Source organism: Kryptolebias marmoratus, linkage group LG17 (assembly GCF_001649575.2).
Source record: "Kryptolebias marmoratus isolate JLee-2015 linkage group LG17, ASM164957v2, whole genome shotgun sequence".
Classification (NCBI taxonomy): domain Eukaryota; kingdom Metazoa; phylum Chordata; class Actinopteri; order Cyprinodontiformes; family Rivulidae; genus Kryptolebias; species Kryptolebias marmoratus.
In genome coordinates, this window is record NC_051446.1 from 12,157,859 (window position 1) to 12,178,539 (window position 20,681).

A 20,681-nucleotide genomic window follows, 5' to 3' on the forward strand; every position below is an offset into this window, starting at 1 on the left:
ATAATAATATGAACTGGCTGCACAAAGAGGCACAAAAACAGACAGTCAGATTTGGGCGGCATGTAGTTTATTTTTTTAATTATTCCATTGTTTTTCACCACTTGGTACATGTGTGTATCAGCCTGTGACGCCCGCTGCGGACAGCTTAGCGGTATCTCTCAGACAGACCCAGGGCCAGGTTGCACAGGAACTTATCCATGGAGACATGGGCCTCCGGGGTGAAGTCGTTGGGGAACATGGCGGCGATGACCACCAGCAGGCAGTGGGAGAGGAGCTGCGGACAGATAATAATAATAATTATGTTATTCATCTCAGTGAAGTTCGTTTTACTCTGAAGGAGGATCAATGTGCAAACATTCAGCTCCAGCTAGAGCAGCTCCAAGCCGTAAAGCAACTAGAGGGATCTACGTTTGGTTTTAAAATAGTAGTTCAGACATTTTCAAAGTAGATTAATATCTCAGCTCTTATATATAACTCTTTGAACGACCCAAGTTTGAAGAAACAAAGTTTAATTCTGATCAGATTGATGAGCTATTGGCTAGTTTGAATAATGGATCAAAGTGGATCACTGCGCCTTAATCTACAACAGGTAGGATATTAACTGCTCACAGCCTTTCCACAACCCCCCCCCCACTTTAAAAGCACCGATCTGTCCTAAAATGAACAGGTAGTCGGCGGTTCACCTTGAAGTTGGCCGGGTCCACCCTCAGCTTGAAGGCGTGCAGCTCGCTGAGGTCCAGCAGGCCGTTGGTCAGGTCGTCGATTTTGGCCACGGCCAGAGTCACGCCGCCCATGATCTTCTTCCCATGGTTCTTCACGGAGGGAGAGCTGGCGCTCAAGTCCGGCCAGTGGGCGAAGTAGGTCTTAGTCTGGGGGTAAACGGTCACCAGCCTGTGGACACGGAGAAAATAATCAGAATAAACTCTTTTTTTTTTTTTTTTGTATTTTAGTGGGAAAAGTGAGCTCAAGTTCGAGGTGCTTCTGAAGTAGGGAGCAGTGTGTATGAGAGATGGCAAGGTCGTGGGTTCGATCCCCACCTGGAGCAGCACAAAGGTTTTTTTTATTTTTATTATTATTAATCGACTACTAAAGTAAACTAGCTGTTCATGGGTGGTTTTCTTGCAGTTATGACAATACAATGTAAATATAACAATCCAACAACAAAACAAAATATAAAACTGAATAAAAACAAGAATAAAAGGACAATAAATATTCAGAGAACATAAAAATACAGCAATAAATCAAAAGCCAGATAAAAAAAGACGAGTCTTAAGCACAGATTTAAATGTCTCTAGAGTCTGAGCTGCGCTTAAAAATTTAAAAGAGTTAAATTAACGAATGAACAAAAACTGTCTGATTGTGCCATCTTATGCTTGGACCTAGCCTTTCCTAAAAGCAGAAACGCCACGATGAAGCGGTTCCCACTGAGTGTAAACGGGACACTTACCTGCCCAGAGCTTCGGCCCCGATAGCATCGGCTGACTTGGAAATCTTGGCCCACAGCGCCTTGACTGCAGCCTTGTCCTTGTCCGTCAAACTCATGTCTGCTTCTCTTTCCGTCTCTCTACCTGAATCAGATGGTGACTGCAGGTTTCCTCTACTTAAATTCAGTCGACCCCCACATGTCACACCCATGCGAGAAGGGGGTACGGGGCAGATAAGGGCCGCCCGACTCGCCCGATAAAGCATCAGTGTTCCGATGCCAGCACAAGAGGCCCCTTATCAGCAGGCCCCATCACAGGGGAGGGGAGGAGGGCAGCTAGTAAAAAAAAAAACACTGTCATGTTTACGTGTTATTTGCGCATGTGACAGAAAGTTTCTTAGAAGAGGTGCAGACGTTAAGAGTTGATCTCTGAGTGATGGGCAGCAGGGATATCATGGGATTCAGGGAGGTGGGGTGGACTTGAAAACACAAAATTTGATCAGAGGAAGGCATCAAATACAGCTGGGCAGACTTTAACTAAAACTACAGCTTGTAAAGTTGCATTTCTGAATCAAGTTTTACAACTTTGGTCAGAAGATTTGAAGAACTTGAGCCAAATGTGCACTCTTTCTTCCAAAAAAAACAACAATATTTGTTCCATAAAATTTACATTTTTAATAAATCCTGGATATGAAATCAAATGTTTGAAGCACTTAAGATATTCGTCCGCCTCCAAAAACCTACGACACGTTCATCAGAATGGAAATGAAGTGAAGTGAGATTTATTTATATAGCACTTTTCAGCAACAAGGCAATCCAAAGCGCTTTACAACAGAAACAACAACAGAATCAAACACAGAAAAAACACATCAATCATGCATAATCTAAATGAAATATAGGATAATCTAAATAAACTCACGAAACCAGGCATATCTAAACATGAGCTAAGGCAGTCAAAATAGTAGCTAAAATAATCTAAATGAAATCATAATCAGATATAGAAATACAGAAGTAAAAAACATCATGTATAATTTAAATTAAATATAGGATAACCTAAGTAAAATCATGAAACTAAACATATCTAATGGAGACCGGCGTAAAGCTCTCTGTTGTGGAAATTTCTGCCCTTTCGTTTCAGTTCCAAGTCCATCAGAAAGGGGCATTTTTGCAAATCTTTTACAAAGATTTGAAGTCCATTTATTAAAAAAGAGTGCACTATAATTTACATTTAAATCCCTATTTTTGCATTTTTCCAAAAAAAAAACAACCCACAAACCTGTTACCAAAGTGCACTTAGATGGACAGCAGCTGTTTAAACTAAATCATGTCGCCCATTTAAAAAAAATCGGAAACCCTAAGATTTATCAGTGATTGCCTTTTTTTAATTATGCCTTTTTTTTTGGAGGTGGCTCGTATCATCAATTTATTTGCTATCAAGGAGCGACAACAGCGCTGGCAGCCTTTATCAGTCAGCTCAAGTTATTGTCCTCATCCGAACGCCCCTGGATTTGGGCCCGGGGCGGAGGAGGCAGCTGCTGCAGATAACACCAGCGTGGCTCTGGGAGATAAAAACCTCCACAAACTGCTTGAAGAGAGAGGGGGAAAAAAAGCAAATTGACCTATTCTGACTGACATTTAAACATGACGATGTTGTTTATCTGGGTTTAAATCAATTTTAAACTTCATAAAGTGAATTCATGCTTTAAAAAAAAAATAAAAACAACTAGAACCACAGTTTCTTTTGTTTGTTTTCTGGCACTGAAATAAAGTTTACTTATCATCATTCATCTCTAAACTCTTTATTTGGACTATGTGAACTCCAAATTTTTTCTATCAATTTTTATGTTTACTAACTAAAAAAACATAGATATTACCACGTTGAATGGAATTTTATAATTTAATAAGTCATTTAGAGACAGTCTCGCACTAAATCACACTTTATCATTTCAAATAGAAAAAGACACTTAGGAGTTTGTTTTTGTCTCGCACTGAAAACAACAAATCTCTAAAACACTTTCATAAAAACAGATTTTAAATCCGCAAAAATGAATTTGAACAAGGCAGAGTGCCTGAAGCTGCGCACACATTGGGAACGTTTCTCGTCAAATCCCCTCTGATGAGCGCGCAAAACACACTTTCAATCCAAAAGAAAGGAGACTCGTGTTACGGTGGAGCATTCTGGGTCGTTCTAGTAAGTTCTGGAGAGCTCTGCTGTTTATCTCAAGTCCATCATCTCCAGCCTATCAACAACTCCGTCCGTCAGGGTGTGGGGAGCCAGTTGAGGCGTTTAAATAGACCAGGGGTCCACGCGAGGAACCATTCAGCCTTTTCTTTCAAGCCTGAGGAAAAGAAAACGAACCAAGATGGTTGAGTGGACCGAGCAGGAGCGCAGCATCATCAACAACATCTTCTCCAACTTGGACTATGACGACATCGGCCCCAAGGCTCTGGCCAGGTAGGGGACCCGGTTTCTCCTTCAGCAGAGCCTCAAGATAACCTCCTTCATCCTCCTCCTCCTCCTCCTCCTCCTTCTCCTCCTCCTCCTAATGACCTCTTCTCTCTCCCCCTTCCAGGTGCCTGATCGTTTACCCCTGGACTCAGAGGTATTTCGCCAGCTTCGGCAACCTCTACAATGCAGATGCCATTAAGACCAACCCAAACATTGCCGCCCACGGCACAAAGGTGCTGCACGGCCTGGACCGGGCCGTGAAGAACCTGGACAACATCAAGGCCACCTACGCCGAGCTGAGCGTGCTGCACTCCGAGAAGCTGCACGTCGACCCCGACAACTTCAAGGTAAGGGAAGGGGTTGGGTGGCTGAAACTCCATCCAAGACGATGGGAAATGAGCACATCTAACGAGATCCTTTTTACTCCGTCCAGCTTCTGGCCGACTGCCTGACCATCGTCATCGCCGCCAAGCTGGGCAATGCTTTCAACCCAGAGGTCCAGGCCACGTTTCAGAAGTTCCTGGCCGTGGTGGTGTCCGCTCTGGGCAGGCAGTACCACTAAACCCAGCAGCCTCCAGACACCCGGGGAGGAGATCCAGCCTCTGTTCCAATGAGTTGTGTGTCTCCTCTATAAAGAAATAAAAGCCCACTAAAACAAAGTTCTGCTCCTCCTGTTCTCTTTTTGTTTCTACCTTCAAAAAGCTATTTTGTAAATAACCGTGAGTTCAGATGCCGGTGAGAAAGTGACCTGGAAATTGAAGAAATTCATGCTGCAATGAATCAAATGGCAACTTAAAACTAACAAAACATTCATGTTTCGTGTTGTTTGGTTCGATCTCAGCTAGAGGATAGGAGGGTTTTGGGCCTGAGCACTTTTTTTTTTGGCCATGTAAAGTAGTTATCTGGACTATCTGGTAAAAAAAAAAAAAAACCTGAAAAATGCTACATCAGAGTAGCTGATTTTCCAGACAAAACACACACAGTGGCCTCACTTTAACCAAGAAGAAACTACAGGGTGCTTATCTTTTTTTGCCCCCACTAAGTTAAAGTTACAAAAAATGTAAACTACGGCAGAAAGTTTTACGGTGTCATTGTCACTGCGGCAGCGTGAAACAAAAAGAGGAAGAAAAATAGGAATGAAGACCAACAAATCTGAACGGGTTTGAAGCGGCTGCTGTTCAATCTAAAAGTTTAACGGAACGAAATCATGAAGTTGTGCTCGGCCCGCTTTGAGTACCCAACCCGTGCTGGGTTAACCCCTCACCCCGTCACCAAAGGTCACGAAGTGCACGAGAATCATTTCTTCTCCTTGACGTCGGTTTGCTCAGAGGCTGCAGCTGCTTGTCCAGTCCACAAGGTGGCGACATTTAGGCGAGACAGCGAAGAAGCGGCACCAGCTTCGACATCTTAATAAGCTTTTTATTAAAACCTGAAATGTGTCTTTTTGAAATGTCACATTATTTTTATGATTACCAGCAGCATTATCCGGTGTTTGGCGTGCACAGCTCAAAGGAAAAAGCGTAAATTATAGGAGAAAGCACATCATTTTGGTGCCGTGTTGCAGAGAGCATTTGAGAACTCCTCTGCAGTGGCCTGTGAGGTAATGCAAGTAGATAAATGGATGATAAGATTTATTATTATTTTTTGATCACCTGAGGGAAACTGGTTTGTCACAGCAGTCGACGAAGTCAAAATTTAAAGCAATAAAAACAAGGAGGAAACAAACAGCGGCCAACGAGGCAGGCATACAGAATTTACACATTTGTTGTGCGCAGGTGAGCACAGCGTTCATTTGCTCTAAAGACAAATTACAAAAGGCAGGAGGGGTTTCTCTGGGCGGGTCCGTCGGAAGAGGAGCTTCGCCGCCTTTGTATGGTGTCATGAAGGGGACGCCCTCGCCGGCTCCAATGTCTCCGGGTTCTGTTTGCTGACTTTCACAGCTTTTTGAATGAGTTTATTGAACCTGCTGGCAACCCTGGCACCGTAAGGAGCAACTGGAAGATGCAGTTTTTATTACCTGTTTCACATTTGTGACGGCAACATGTTGCTATTTTTAACCACAGATGGAACACGATGAGTCTGTCTGACAGCTGTACGATGGATTAGTGGTTAACACTGTTGCCTCACAGTGAGAAGGTCCTGAGTTGGATTTGTTGTTCTCCTTGTGTTTGTGTGGTTTTTTTTCCAGGTGCTCCGGTTTCCTCCCACAGTCTAAAAACACGCATGTTAGGCTGCCTTCAGCCTCCTTTGAAAAAAAGATCTGTGATCTCAATGAGACTTGCCTGGTTAAATAAAGGTTAATGAGCAGTTTTTAGGGAAATACTGTATTAAGAATAAAGAAGAACTGGGACCTGAGTGCTTCTTTAATGCTGGTATTGATTTCTTTTATTAAACCGTCATCAGCGGTGTGAAACTTTCAAGGTTTCTTCAGGCTGAGGTCATTCAAAGAGCTATCTACAACAGGTAAGATATTAATTGTTCATAGCTTTTCCACAAAATGTCTGATTTACAGATAGCTACAAGTTCTTTACCATTTCTCTTTCCTGATGGAGATTTTTTTAAAAATACTTCTTTCACTAAGGACAGTGGTCATCCCTGATCTTTTCTCCATTCTTCTCTAAAGTTATGATCAAAGTAACTCCCTAAAATCTACAGAACATGAGCTACACTTATCTGTCATTTTTGGCTTTACAAAACTCCTCTGTGACGCCTAACATAAAAAAAACCTCACGTTTCTGATTTGACGGTGAGAAAGTAAACTCCCATAAGCCATTATTTTATCAATTTATGTTTTTACACATGATGTTGGTCAGCTTACAAAAAGAACAAAACTATCACTTGATCTGAGGATGAAACTTTATTCACTCAGAAAGCACTTCTGTCTCTTTTTGGGCATGTGGGGAACACAAACTAAACCAAAACTGTATTATCCTGTTTCACCACACGATGGTGCTGTTGCTTTACTTTTTAAATAATGGCTTCGTTTGAATTTTGTTGTTTTAAATGCCTGATTTTTTCAAAACAAAACACAGCAGATTTTTTTAATAAAAGGCGTAATTTGATGTTTTTCTAAGAGTGTAGGCTGAGCTTCCATATGCTGTAACCTTGTAGGATAAACTTATACTTTTTCCAACACATCATGTCATAGATGACTGTGAACCTGAGATCTATAAACCGATCTCTGTAAATCAACCATTTATGAGTTCTTAAAACGAATCAAGAGCCCCATGAAACTGAACACAGGTTTATGTCTGTGACACACTGTGATAACACAGCTATTATCTTTGGCAGTTTTGCTTTGCAACCTGAAATTTAAAAAAGAATTTTGGAAGGCTTGTCTATTTTCATTGACACAGCATAACTCCTCCTTTGAGCCAGCAAAACATTTTTATTGTGAAACAAACAATTAATATTTTTTTAAAAAAGGGCAAAAAGTGGCCCTGCTGGAAGGTCTCACATCCCTGGAGGACCCTAACAGGTTTCCGACAAGACTTCATCCATCTTTCCTTCCACTCTAGCAAGTCCTCCAGTCCCCGCTGATGAAAAACGTCCCCACAGCATAAGGCTGCCACAGCCGTGCTTTGCTGTGGAGGAGGTGTTCTCAGCAATGACGAGGTGGTAGGTTTGCCTCAGACGTGGTGTTGTCCTCGATGGCCTAAAAGTTCAAATTTGGTCCAATATGACCTTATTTTTTTTAGGAAACGCTCTTCTCCTTGGAACTGCTCTTCAAAGCCCAGCTCTGTGCAGCTTCTAGTTCTCCTGTGGACAGATCCTCCCCACCTGCAGAAGAGCTGCAGCTCCGTCAGGCTTATCTTCGGCCTCCTGGATGTTTTTCTGATTAATACCCTATACATACATGTACTCATTTGACTCTTGGGTTGCTCACACTTGGCTCTTATTGAACTAAATATGTGGCTTCTGTTCCAGTTCCTTTGGCTTAGAATCATTTACAATTAGACATCTAGAATTCTACACAGCTTGTAAATCACATCTCTGGAGATGACACAGCTGAACCTCATCTGTATTTCTCGGCGAGCACGGCCGCGAACGCCGACAGAAACTTGTCCATCGCCGCGTGAGCAACTGGAGTGAACTCTTCGCCCAGGTAACAAGCCAGGGTGACCAGCATACAGTGTGACAGCAGCTGCAGAGGAGACAAGGAAAGGAAGACGGGTTAACAGGGTTCGTGCTTCTATCAATTGTGTCTCTGTAATCTGCAAATGACATTTGCGTTTTTTCAGGTTTTCTGGAACAAAAAGAAGATCCACTTGAAGCCTTTGCTTCTTCCCTAACAGCAGCTTGTTTGAACAATGTCTCATCTCAGACATTGCACTGTTAGAGCCCTGCAAAAACACCCCAAAAACACCCTGAAACAAGAGCAAGTGTCCAACTTTACTGTAAAAATAAAAAAAAGTGGAATGCCTTGCAACTTAACAGGAACAGAATAAAAAGATCTGGAAATCTTTGAAATTTCTGTTTTTGTTGAATGCCAAACAACAAAAATCTTTTGAAATTCAATCCTTTTTTGTGTACATAAACACAATAATGGTAAATTTATTGTTTAAAAAAATGACAACAACAAAAAAACAAAACGAGATGAGTATTTTTATCACTGGGTTGGATCAGCATTTTTATGTGCAACTCCTATGTTATTATTATTATTATTTTTTAATTTTGTCCTAGTCATAATTTTACACTTTTTCAAAAGCTTCTGAGATGTGTTGCTGTCATCAGACTCAAAATACTGGAATCTAATTTGAACAATCTTGTCTTGTAAACTTTTCAAAATTAAAATAAAAACATAAAACATACATTACCAGGTGGCCTGGGCTCGTATCATAACGACTTGCAGTTCTAGTTATTATTACTTTTCTCCAGTGCAACCTACTTTAGCTATATGTTCAGCTAAAGTCAGAGTAGTTATATGAGGTTTGTGATATATTATATATGTATGTGGACTTCAGGGCAGGCACCTTAAAGTTTGTCGGGTCTATCCGGAGCTGGTAGGCGTGCAGTGTCTGCAGAGGGGCGAGGGTGACGGTCAGCTGGCTGATGTCTTTGGCGCCCTCTGCTATGGCCAGGACGATCTTTTTCCCATGAGACTGCAAGTGGGAGGAGCCGGGGCTGATGTCTAGGTGGGAAAAGTACGTCTTTGTGCCTGGATAAGAAGCAAACATCCTGGTGGAGGAAGAGAAACACGTACAGATGGCTTGAGATTTCTCCTGTGAGATACCAGAGAACTAAAAGCTTTACTTTAAGACAGGTGTCCTCCATTATCCATGGCATCAGGCCACTTAATTCCACTTTCCCTTGGCTGCTTCCTCATTGGATTTAACCATATTATTAAAGTATCACAGCAAAGTCACTCATAAGTCAGCATTTAGTGTGTGTTTGAAAGGCTTTTTGGTCAACATAGCTTTAAGCTTCCTGCAGAAATAGGCTTTATCGGTCAGTAAAGTGTCAAAAAAATCACAATAAGTTCATATGTTGGAAGTACGTAGGCTACTTAGGAAAATGTTAACCTACCTAAGAAGTGCGTCTGACCCGATGTCTTCGGCCACAGGAGTCAGCCTTTCCCATATGTCCTTAATCAGCTTTTTCTCCTTCTTTGACAGCATTATGGCCGACTGCATTGAACCAGAGGCATCCAAGAAAACTCCAAACCTCGGGATGTCTTCAAGAGCAGCTGAGCTGCACTTCAACCACTGTGTCCCGACTCACAAAAAAAAAAAACCCTGAAAAGAACGCTGAGCGAAACGAACAAAGGGAATAATTCCTGCTTCAGAGGAAGAAAACAAGATGTTAAGGCTCTGGCTCTGTTGTTTCTCTCCTCTGTGTTATCAGGCAGCAGCCAGGGCAGGGTGGGGGCTCCACATCAGCTGCTTCATCTACGTCATGTTAGATATTTACCGTGTACCGAATACAGCTAACCTGACATTGCATCTGGTGTGGGCTTTTCCTGAGGATGGCCCTTTTGTAAAATAAAAATAGGTGTTTTTATTAGATAGTAATAGGGATTCAACTCTTTATAATTTCACTCAGAATCGTCCTAATTTGTCAAAACTTGGCAGCTTTGCCTAACCACGACTCTTTAAACAAACCTGTTCTTCTTACGTGGGTCTGCTGATCAATTTAAATAAAAAGACTGGTATAAAAAGAAATATTCTGCGGCTTATTATAGCCTGTAAGCGTTTCTCAGCTGCTATCTGTGGGTCCATAAGCTGCGGCTCAGCTTATGGTGGGTGGGTGGGAAGTATCTGATAACATTGTGAAGACCTCCGGCACAACCGAGATGACTCTGCAAGTGTTGTACACACACGTTTTTTTTTTCTTTTGTTCGTAAGCTGACAGAGACAGTCTGGTTGGTAACAGGTCGTATAACCTGGGAAACAGAATAAAATGTATGCTGTGTGTTCTGATTGGAGGCTTGAATGAGGAGCTAAACTCCTGCTGAATATCAGAAAGTTGACAGTAAAAGTGAGACGATCATCTAACAGCCCGACAAGGTGACCTGCTGGCGTGAAGTCTCTCCATCCTGACGAGCCACAGGCAGCGCAGAGAAGTCTTCATTTAAGCGCCTCAGTTTATTTAAACTCCCCCTTATATGTTAAGGAATAAAGCAGCCTGATCTGCTGAATTAAACTAACAAGGTTTCCCTCCCACTTGCTTTGCGCTCACAAAACCTTGCTGTGCCAGCTATCATGACTCAGCAGGTAGAAGCCCCCCCCCCATGCTCTGACTGTGCGGTAGCCTCTTCTATATGTCCTTCAAACATGAAGCATGCACAGTTTTTGCAAAAAGCACAGCTTCACCTTGATTTAAACGTCTCCATCTGAGGTGAATTCATTGCCTTTCTGTCTTAGTCAGTGGTGTCCAATCCTGGTCCTAGAGGGCTGCTAACCTGCATGTTTTAGTTGTTTCTCTGCTCTTCAGCAGGGTTTCATGTTCTGCAGAAGCCTGTTAATCACTCGGTCATTCAAATCAGGTGTGTCAAAGCAAAGAAATGCCTAAAACATGCAGGATAGTGGCCTCCCTCCAGGACCAGGATTGGACACCACTGGCTTAGTGAAAATAAATGATTTTAAAAGTAAAAGCAATGTTGCTGAGCTGTTAAGCTGTTTCGATACTTGTTTCTTAAACTGACTTATGGCATCACTCCGGTTCACTGTTTCACTACCCATTCATGTTGAAAACCGGATAAAAAACGAGTTTAGTTCATTTGTCCTTATATTTGTTGTTATTATCGTTGACGTTTTGCACTGGATGATAATGAATGTTTTTGCCAGTGTGTGTTGCTCATGTGTTTGTCATGAATGGATGGATTTTAACGAAACTCACAGAAAATAAATAGTGAGTTGACATCTACTACTCATCAACCTTTAGACTTAATCCAACTCGAGAAAGTCACAAAAGCTAGTTGACATCAGCCAGCACAAAAATGGCTATGGCTCGGTAAATTTAGGGATATTCATTGAACATTTGGTGCTGCAGTAGCCGAGAGTCTTTCACCTTTCCATATCACATGAGATGGTGCAGAATCCTAGTCTCCAGGTTTGACCTAAATAGCTACAACGTTGTCATTTTGCCACATGAGGTGATCTTCGTCTAAAACTCTGGCATGAAAGAATGCTCAATCTTTTATTTATTTATGAAAACAATTTCAGCTACAATGGGCATGTCCCACTGGGAGGAGACCTCGGGGCAGACCCAGAACTCTCTGGAGGGATTATGTATCCTCTCTTGCCTGGGAATGCCTTGGGATCCCCCAGGAGGAGCTGGAGAGCATCGCTTGAATGAGAGAGGTCTGTTTTTTTCCTCTGGACCTGTTGCCTCTGCGACCCGACAAGGATAAGAGGTAGAAGATGGATGGATGGAGTTCAACTAGTTTGATGGTTGTAGACGATGGGTGTACAAACCCCAAACAACGGAACCACTTTTACCATTTTTCCTGTGTTTGTTTTGATTTTTTGCCCTGATCCTGTTGCCATTAATTTTTTTAGGAATCCTAACTGACTGAAAACAGGAAAGGTTTAGTCTGATTTATTCTCGGACTGTAAGAATATAAACATCTGGTTTCAGCTGTATGCAGTGATCAGTGTTTTGGTTTAAACTTCTTCACACGATTTAATGCCAAAAGCCTAAACTCCGCTGTTGGCGTGGCGACGTGTCCATGAAACAGGAAGTGATGTCAGTGACTTCTGGAACCTGTGATGTCTCATTACAGCAGAAACTTTCCCTCAGCTCAGGTCAACAGATAAGGTGAGTCTGCTCCTTTACTCTCAGTCACATCTCAGTAATCAAGTCTAGATCGGACTAATTCTCTGACTATTAACAGATTTAATTTCTGCATTATTGATGAATTAGGAAAACAAACTGATGACTTTAATACACGCAGAAAACAGTGATTTAGATGGTTATTAAAAAGCTTGATTGTGTAAAAAGATTCATCTGAAGACTGAAGCTGCTCTCCTGAATCAGAGGAAACCTGTAGGGATTATTTTACTGCCAGGTCGGCCTCGGTTGGGTTTTAACTTTACTTTCACCTGTCAGGTTTTACCAAAACAAGATCAATTGTTTAATGTTATAAACTTTCTTTAAAACCTTAATCTGTTTCTGGTTTAGAGTCTCAGGTTTAAACCTTTTGTCAGTCTCAGCAGTGGGTTGTGTTCAGGAGACGGTTTGACACTTTGATGTTTTATTCAGCTCAGATCTGATTGTTTCCACTAATGTTTGATTTGAAAACAGATCAAAATAAACTGACAGCTAATCTGCAGCCAGATTCATGATCTGAACTGAGTTGGTTAAAAGTTGGAAACATCTTTTCACACAATCTCACACGATGTCCCAAAAGCCCGTGTTTGTCAGCCCTCAGGGCAGACTTTGTAGATGACTCTCAGCTACTACCCCAGCAGGTTTTAGCTGAGGATCTTTAAAACTGACTGAGTTCAGACAGTTTGATGTTTTCTAAGGATGATCAGCTGAAGGTTGGGTCGCAGCTTTCAGAAACTGAAATAAGGACCATTAACTGGACAGGGTGGTGCAGAGGGACGGAGGACTTTCTGTCTCCATGAGTTTAGTTGTGAGACGCCGCTGCTTTTAGCTTTTAGCTAGCATTTTGCTACATTTAGCTTCTGTTTTGCTAAAGTCCCCGTTTCATTTCTCATCTTTAAACAGATTTGCTCCTAATAATAAAGACAAAAGTGTGTTCCTCATCAGCTTCATAAAGAAATGTTTCGGTTCCTTATTTTAGGGGAAACTTGGCATCCCTAGCTGTGGTGGCCATCTTGAATTCGGCTGGCGGTACCAAACGTTAACCTGGTGTAAACATTCACTTCATCTAATGACTACTTTCTGAGAGTTTCAGTAAAATACGTTCAGTGGTTCAGGAGATATTTTGCTAACAGACATGCAGGGTTGACTCCAGCTGTTGTTGGTAATGTTTAAAGCAAACATCTGGTCTGATGTGTTTGATGGAGATGACTCTCAGTTACTAACTTCAGCTAATTTCAGTTCAGTATCTGTGAAACTGACTCCTTTAGTGTTTGCTAAGAGTGATTAGCTGTAGCAGCCATCTTAGGTCCAGTTGTCTTCTACAGATAATTAGTTGTCCAGTTATTATTAGTTTCTAAGAGTTTTATTTGAATCCATCCAGTGAGTCATGAGATATTTTGCTAACAGTAAGACAAATGAACACACACACAGGCAAAAACACGATCGGCCACCTGTTGAGTTTGTTTTCTACTGAGCTTACGTGAAACATCCTGAAAATAATCTTGTTTTACTTTTGACTCTAGATTAGTTTCAGTTGCACCAAAGTTCTGTATTTTTGTTTTATTTGGTCATTTATTTAACAGTGTTTGGACACAAAAGCAGGATGAATAATTGTGATTGTAAGGACGTATTTAGATGGTTAAAGAGGATTTATTGGTACATTTATAAACATTTAAACTGTGAATTTCATGAGAAATCACCTTAGAAGGAAAAACAAAGCTTTAAAATTCTAGAACTTGTGATTTCATCATAAGAGATCAGAAGCTTTAAAAAAAAACAGAATTTATTTTTCTGTTCAAATTCATTCAAACAACAACAGATCAGGACATCTGGAGTCTCTCCTTACTTCGAACTTTTCAGAAAGACATCTTTTAGTGCCGCAGATAATTAAAGTTCAGAGTCAGGGTCGGAAATTTCAAAGATTTATCCATCAGAGTTTGATTCTCCGGCACAGAATAACATTCCTCAGTCATTGAGTCTAAAACACGACTGCTGGAAGTTACTTGTTGCTTCTTCTGGAGTCAGTCCAGTTCAAGATGGCCGCCACAGCTAATCAACCGTAGCCAACACAACGATAGCCACAAATATCTGGTGTGGAATTATCTGAAAAACATCTCCAACACATCACTGAGTGCTAACTGATCGGGCAGGTTCTTCACTTAAAACTGTTTGAATGAACCCTTTTTGTCTGTTAGCAAAATATCTCATAAACCACTGGATGGATTTTAATGAAACTTTTACCAAACCTCAGCTCAGTATCTGTATATATGAGCCATATTTAGTTGAATGAAGCTGACTTCAGTTGTAGGTTGTAGATATTTTGCTAACAGATTAACACACAAACACAAATACAAACAACTACATGATCGCCTGCCTTCAACCTTTGGCAGCAGGCTGTAATAAGTACAACTTTTTTATTAACTGTGTTTTATTCTTTTCATCTTTTTAGTCAAAATGAACAACAGCGGAGATGGAGAAAACAACGGACCAAATCGTGAGTATCGGTTCATCATGTGATGCCCAAACGCTCACTGCTGTAGAAAACAGCGTATAAACAATAATGTTAACAATATGTTTCAAATCTATCTTTTAGGCCGAAACCCTTATTATATTATGATTCGAATGCTGGGACCAGAACTAGCACGTGGAGACATTAATCATGCGCTCCTAGACTTCCTCCAGTTTATGTTGCTACATCTGGAAAATGAAATTGAAATTATAGTCATTGTTCCACCAAATGAGAATCAAGAGGATGAACGTGAAGACATTGCCAACATCAACAATGAAGAAAACATGGGAAACAATCAAATCCAGGTCCATGTGGAAAATGCTGATAATATTAATAATATTAACATGAACGGCATCGACAACATTGCAGACGTTAACAACATGAACAACATGGACAACATTGCAGACGTTAACAACATGGAGGACATTGACAACATTGCAGACGTTAACAACATGAACAACATGGACAACATTGCAGACGTTAACAACATGAACAACATGGACAACATTGCAGACGTTAACAACATGGAGGACAGTGACCGCCCTGACCATCAGAACAACCTTGACAAAGACAACGTGGACAACCCCAGACTAAACAACAACAGTGACGGTTCTGTTTGTGAAGCTGGAGCCAATCAGACGACTGAGGAAGAGGAGCCCCAACCAGGAGGATCCCACAAACGAAAGCGAGAGGACGATGAAGAGGACACTGATGATCCTGGATGTCATCATCTTAGAAAGAAAAGAGAAACCAGACATCATGATGAAAGTTTAGTGAAGGAGGCTCAGGAGGAAGAGCCGCAGCCTGGTCCTTCAAGAAAAAGACAGAGGGAAGACGATGAGGTCGGCGATGAGAGAAGGACAAAAAGATTAAGACAAGAAGACCAACAACCAGGACCCTCTTGGAAGACGCCACGAGAGGACAAAAATGACGACAACAATTCTGGAAGAAAAAGAAAAATGAAACGAAAACATCTAGAGACAGACGAGGAAGACCCACAACCAGGACCCTCTAAGAAAAGGACAAGAGAGGACACAGAGGACAGTAATTTTGGAGAAAACATGAAAATAAAATGTCAACATTTAGAGACAGAGGAGGCAGACTTACAACCAGGACCCTCTTGGAAGACATCACAAGAGGACAAAGACAATGCAGGAAGACAGAGACAAATGAAACGTAAACATTTGGACACAGACGAGGAAGACCCACAACCAGGACCCTCTAAGAAAAGGACAAGAGAGGACATAGAGGACAGCAATCCTGGAAGAAAAATTTAAATAAAATTTCAACATTTAGAGACAGAGGAGGAAAACCCACAACCAGGGCCCTCTAAGAAAAGGACTAGAGAGGACAAAGACAATGCAGGAAGACAGAGACAAATGAAACGTAAATATTTGGACACAAATGAGGAAGACACACAACCAGGACCTGCTAAGAAAAGGACAAGAGAGGACACAAAAAACGACAATCCTGGTGGAAAAAGGAAAATGAAGTGTAAACATTTAGAGATGAAGGAGGAACCTGGAGTCTCTTGGAAGGAGCCACAAGAGGACAAAGAAGACGATAATCCTGGACGTAAAAGGAAAAAGAAACAGAAACATCTGAAATGATGAAGAGTTTTGTGACTGACTGAGTGACACAGACTAACAAAACAAACCTCTTATTTTCTAAAAGGTTCTGTTTTTTAAAATGAATCATAAAATATTAGATTATTTATAACACATTAATGAGTCTTTTCTGGACAGATCCTTATCCTGTCTCCAACCAGACTGTTGAAGGTTGGCTCATATTTTCTATCTGATCTGATCTGATTCAGTGAGCGGGACGTTCCTCAGACTTTTAGGGTTTCTGTAACTAAACCTTCATTTAGGAGACCTGCTCTTGATCCTGTTTGTTCACAGGAATGATGAATCTGTCCCACAGGCCTAAATTAGTTATGGAGTTCCACAGGGTTCTGTGCTTGGAGCTGCTGTCTTTATGCTATTTATTTCTCTTTTTTAGGTGAAAGCACAGAAGAAATTTCCATCAATAAGTTAATTACATTTGGATAGATTTTTATTTCAAGAAGCCTGAGGAATCCAGTCAATGAATTAATGTTGTTCTTTCAGCTGCCCCCTTCTTCAGGCGTTGCCACAGCGAGCAAAGTTGTACGAAAGATTTGACAATTGTTTTACGCCAGATTCCCCCTCCTGCCTCAACTTGGGTTTAATCCTGCAGCCTCTGGATTACAAGACCATGGCATTGACCACCGAGCTACCACAGCCCCCTAATTAATCAATCTAAGACATCAAATCCTCACTGACTCTTCATTTTCTGGTTTTATTTAAACAGAGCAACACTACGACCGTTCTGTGTGGAGTTTACATGTTCTCCCAGTGCATGAATGGGTTTTCTCTAGGTACTCTAGTTTTATCCCACAGACTAAAAAAAAAACTCCCCAGAAGTCAGGTTAAATATAAATTTTCTTTCTCTGATGGTATTTGCATTACGTGCTGCCATTGCCTCCCTGTTTTTCTTCCTACAGGTCGTACCTCTGGACCAGTCCTCCTGTGGCTGTCTTCGTCTCTCTCCTGTCCTCTCAAACCCCAGCCGGTCGAGGCAGATGGCCGCTCGTCCTGAGCCTGGTTCTGCTGGAGGTTTCTTCCTGTTAAAAGGGAGTTTTTCCTCTCCACTGTCGCCCTGTGCTCGCTCAGGATGGGGGATTGTGTTAAAGTCAAGATTCAGTACAATCCGCTGGTTTCCTTAGATACACAACTTTTAACTGATTGGCATTTTATAACTTATTGTATCTGACTTTTATAGATATATTAAACAGTCATTGTTTAAAAAAAAAAAAATTCCCCTTCGCTGAATCGCCACCTTAACGTGGTGGAGGGGTTTGAGTACCCCCATGATCCTGGGGGCTGTGCTGTCTGGGGGGGGGGGGAGGGGGGGGGGGTCCTTCTTTGTTGCATATCTGTTTGTCAGTTCTATATAACATATTTGTGTATATATTTGTGGCTCACAGTATCAGCTTAGTTGCAGCAGAGATTTCAGTTGTCTCAACCAAAACTTAAACCAAAACCAAAACTTAAGATTCTTCCTAATCAGTTATAATTAAAACTGACCTATGTTTTTAGACCTCTGATAAAATGGACTGAATTGAACATATCTAATGATACAAACAAGGCAGACACGTACACCAGATATTGAGACTGTATTGTAGTTTGCGCATGGAGCAGAACAATCAGAACAAGTTCTGCTTCATTTTCAAGGAAATAGTTCATTTTGTAGAATTAATTCAGATGTCTCTGTAGAAGACTAATAGAGGGGACAGACATGATGCTCCTTTCCTCTGTAGGTCTAGACCAGTGGGGTCCAATCCTGGTCCTGGAAGGCCACTATCCTGGATGTTTTAGTTGTTTTTCTGCTCCTCAGTACGTCTTTAGGGTCTGCAGAATCCTGTTAATAACTCAGTCATTCAAATCAGGTGTGTCAAAGCAGAGAAACACCTACATCTTGCAGGATAGTGGCCCCCTCCAGGACCAAGATTGGACCCCACTGGTCTAGATGCTTTATTCAAACTTGCAGTAGTGTTTGAGAGCCTCAGGCAGCTGAAGCCAGTCGATGGCCATCCTGTGAACAATGTGCTTCTGAACGGCCTTCCGGCACAGCGTCTGCAGAGAGGAAACTGGAGCGACACGCAGAAAAGACAAAAAGACAACACTTTAGCTCAAGGGATGTAGTGAGGAGACGAAAACGAACAAGAGAAGAGAGTCCAGAAAATAAAAACCTAAGTTTACAACTAAGTCAAAATGCTCCAAACACAGCAAACATACATTTCAGTTACTTTAAAATATACACAGTGCATCATTTTGGAACATGTATTATTACAATATGAATAAGCTGTGGTTGCTTGAAAACATTTTATTTCAATTTAACGCTAATGTTATTAATAGTGACAGGAAAACATTTTGTTATGGCTCGAAAAAAAGATTGAAAAGCAATTACAAAGAGACATAAAATGTAACCAGACCCTATCAATTCCATAAACTAATGTGTATTAACTAGAGGCACCAGACTTTAGAGGACTTTAAATGACAGAGTTTTGAAAAAGAGTCACTTAATAATCAAACAAAGACACTGCGTGACTAAAAACAGACAAGAAACAATTAAGAATAAACACTCAAAGGGCCACAAAAATTACGATGAGGCACAAAACTACTAAAAATAAGATAAACATAAAACACAGTCAACAAGATATCCATTTAAAACATCATAAAAAGGGAACAAACTAACCTCTAATATGCAAAATGATAAATATAATTGGTTATGTTTCACCTGCACAGTGTAAGGAAGTAGTTTATTTTTGTGACACTCACAGCCATACTCCACTTGGACAATTCGGACGCACTTTGTAGCAGCAAAAATATCCACCACGGCATACAAAGGCCGTGTGGTGGGTATTCCCTTTGCAGAAGCTCCCATGTCCTCCCCATTGATCACAATGTGCATATCGGCCGTCTCTCTGCCTTTCGGCACGTACAGGACTCCGATTCTGCTGCGTCTGGCTGTGGGAGGCAGGGTGTTGGTTTTATACAGGTCGTCCAAGATGTGGCTGTAGCGCCCGGGTCGACTTCGGCCGACAAGCTTGTCCCTGGGGATTCGAACGTGGTCAATGTACAGGTGCGAGTCGGCGAAGAAGGTCTCTGGCTTCACGTCGCCGCCTCCGTCTCCATCTTCTGCCTCTCCTCGGCCAAGTCTTTGACCCCCAGGAAGCTCTCTTCCTCCAGCCTCTGGGACCTCGGCCTCCTCAACCACCTTGTTGTGGTTGCGAGTGATGGCGAAGACCCAGCTGTCCCCCAAGTCGATCAAGTCAGGAATGGAGTATTCAGGCACCGCCTCTAAGCTTTTGGGATCCCTGGCGGTCAGACCAACCCGGAGGTGGCCGCACCAGCCCATTTCCTTCTCCTCAATCTCTATGAGAAAAATCTCCCCTGGCTTCAGAGGGTCTTTGCTGAAACAAACACCATTGGCAAAACTCTCCACCCGCGTGGCCTGGGTTCCTGAGTGGCTCAGTCTGACGTTAGTCCCATGGATAGGGTGAAACTCCAAGAACTGGTCGGAAAACGGCTCCATTTTCTGTTTTGTTTGGAAAGGCTCAAATCAGGACACAGAACTAAGTTACATCTATACTGCCAGTTGGATAGCTATACATATATTAAAAAATCACAAGCAGATTCCAAATAAACAGCATTTCAGTGGTTTTAAGCTACTCCTGGTCCAACACGTGTCCATTGTAAAGAAAACAACTAGCACACAGGAAGGAGTCCGGCTCTGCTTGTCTTCTGGCCACTTCAGGACGCTTCTAGCAGAGGGCTATTTTTGAACGACCACAACAGATGGCAAGGTATGTGAGTTGAGAGGTAGGGGGGGTCTTTTAAAGGGGTGACGAACACCCAAACGCCGACAGACACAAAAGTTGCAGTTTGTGGGAACAGCGAAGCCTCCTGGACCTCAGCGCTGATTTCGTCTTACAAACACACACGCTGAAGTCAGAGTTGTGGAGCTACCATTATACCACATGCCAGGGAGATATGTTAAACTGCAGCCCTTTCACTGCTGCACTCTAAGTATAGTCCACGCAGATTCAGGCTGAGTTTCATCCTTATGTAAAACAGCAATTAAAGCAAAAGATAGAGCTCAGGTCGACATTTATTACAACACATGGTGTTACTTTTAAGGTTTTACCAAAACATGCTGTAACTCTGGAATGTTTCAGCATAAGATGAGCCAGGAGACATTTACATTATTTGTGGGGTTGTGAGTGTCCTTCTTTGGTTTTTAATGAATGGGGTCCCTGTATCTTACTTTGAATGGTGCTTCAGACAACTTTACCCCATTCCTTTGTCATTTCTAGGTCTTCAAGTAATATGTAGGCCAGTGTGGAAGAAGTAAAAAAGAAAAAAGGTCATTTTTTTCCTTATATCCTTTGCTGTCCTTCTTTACAGTCAACCCTTTCTTTCCAATGGGCACACTAATGAGCCACG

General features: G+C 41.8%; 4 protein-coding genes across 4 annotated transcripts; 1 reads left to right on the forward strand and 3 right to left on the reverse strand.

Moving 5' to 3' along the window:
• Positions 1–48: 48 nt before the first annotated feature.
• On the reverse strand, positions 49–1,622 carry hbae5 (hemoglobin, alpha embryonic 5). The gene is made up of 3 exons (XM_017418528.3): positions 1,448–1,622; positions 684–891; positions 49–274 (listed from the first exon to the last, which is right to left on the reverse strand). Exons 1-3 carry the CDS (start codon positions 1,540–1,542, stop codon positions 146–148), a joined length of 432 nt encoding a protein of 143 aa, XP_017274017.2. The 5' UTR covers positions 1,543–1,622; the 3' UTR covers positions 49–145.
• A 2,095-nt stretch (positions 1,623–3,717) lies between these two features.
• LOC108237064 (hemoglobin subunit beta-1) lies at positions 3,718–4,531 on the forward strand. Its single transcript, XM_017418249.3, has 3 exons — positions 3,718–3,878; positions 3,997–4,219; positions 4,306–4,531. Exons 1-3 carry the CDS (start codon positions 3,787–3,789, stop codon positions 4,432–4,434), a joined length of 444 nt encoding a protein of 147 aa, XP_017273738.1. The 5' UTR covers positions 3,718–3,786; the 3' UTR covers positions 4,435–4,531.
• Positions 4,532–7,240: 2,709 nt separating this feature from the next.
• Positions 7,241–10,394, reverse strand: zgc:163057 (uncharacterized protein LOC563335 homolog). The gene is made up of 3 exons (XM_017418295.3): positions 9,399–10,394; positions 8,846–9,050; positions 7,241–8,016 (listed from the first exon to the last, which is right to left on the reverse strand). Exons 1-3 carry the CDS (start codon positions 9,503–9,505, stop codon positions 7,888–7,890), a joined length of 441 nt encoding a protein of 146 aa, XP_017273784.1. The 5' UTR covers positions 9,506–10,394; the 3' UTR covers positions 7,241–7,887.
• Positions 10,395–17,680: 7,286 nt separating this feature from the next.
• neurl2 (neuralized E3 ubiquitin protein ligase 2) lies at positions 17,681–20,014 on the reverse strand. Its single transcript, XM_017418374.3, has 2 exons — positions 19,014–20,014; positions 17,681–18,322 (listed from the first exon to the last, which is right to left on the reverse strand). Exons 1-2 carry the CDS (start codon positions 19,768–19,770, stop codon positions 18,207–18,209), a joined length of 873 nt encoding a protein of 290 aa, XP_017273863.1. The 5' UTR covers positions 19,771–20,014; the 3' UTR covers positions 17,681–18,206.
• Between the last annotated feature and the right edge of the window lie 667 nt (positions 20,015–20,681).

What these genes read in the sequence shown, in the direction of transcription:
- hbae5 (XM_017418528.3), bottom strand. Translation starts at nt 1,542, where the DNA reads ATGAGTTTGACGGACAAGGACAAGGCTGCAGTCAAGGCGCTGTGGGCC. An exon ending in GGGGCCGAAGCTCTGGGCAG is followed by an intron (nt 892 to 1,447) that starts GTAAGTGTCCCG and finishes CCGTGTCCACAG; the next exon opens with GCTGGTGACCGTTTACCCCC. An exon ending in TGGACCCGGCCAACTTCAAG is followed by an intron (nt 275 to 683) that starts GTGAACCGCCGA and finishes ATCTGTCCGCAG; the next exon opens with CTCCTCTCCCACTGCCTGCT.
- LOC108237064 (XM_017418249.3), top strand. Translation starts at nt 3,787, where the DNA reads ATGGTTGAGTGGACCGAGCAGGAGCGCAGCATCATCAACAACATCTTC. An exon ending in GGCCCCAAGGCTCTGGCCAG is followed by an intron (nt 3,879 to 3,996) that starts GTAGGGGACCCG and finishes TCCCCCTTCCAG; the next exon opens with GTGCCTGATCGTTTACCCCT. An exon ending in TCGACCCCGACAACTTCAAG is followed by an intron (nt 4,220 to 4,305) that starts GTAAGGGAAGGG and finishes TACTCCGTCCAG; the next exon opens with CTTCTGGCCGACTGCCTGAC.
- zgc:163057 (XM_017418295.3), bottom strand. Translation starts at nt 9,505, where the DNA reads ATGCAGTCGGCCATAATGCTGTCAAAGAAGGAGAAAAAGCTGATTAAG. An exon ending in GGGTCAGACGCACTTCTTAG is followed by an intron (nt 9,051 to 9,398) that starts GTAGGTTAACAT and finishes TTCCTCCACCAG; the next exon opens with GATGTTTGCTTCTTATCCAG. An exon ending in TAGACCCGACAAACTTTAAG is followed by an intron (nt 8,017 to 8,845) that starts GTGCCTGCCCTG and finishes TCTCCTCTGCAG; the next exon opens with CTGCTGTCACACTGTATGCT.
- neurl2 (XM_017418374.3), bottom strand. Translation starts at nt 19,770, where the DNA reads ATGGAGCCGTTTTCCGACCAGTTCTTGGAGTTTCACCCTATCCATGGG. An exon ending in TGTCCAAGTGGAGTATGGCT is followed by an intron (nt 18,323 to 19,013) that starts GTGAGTGTCACA and finishes GTGTCGCTCCAG; the next exon opens with TTTCCTCTCTGCAGACGCTG.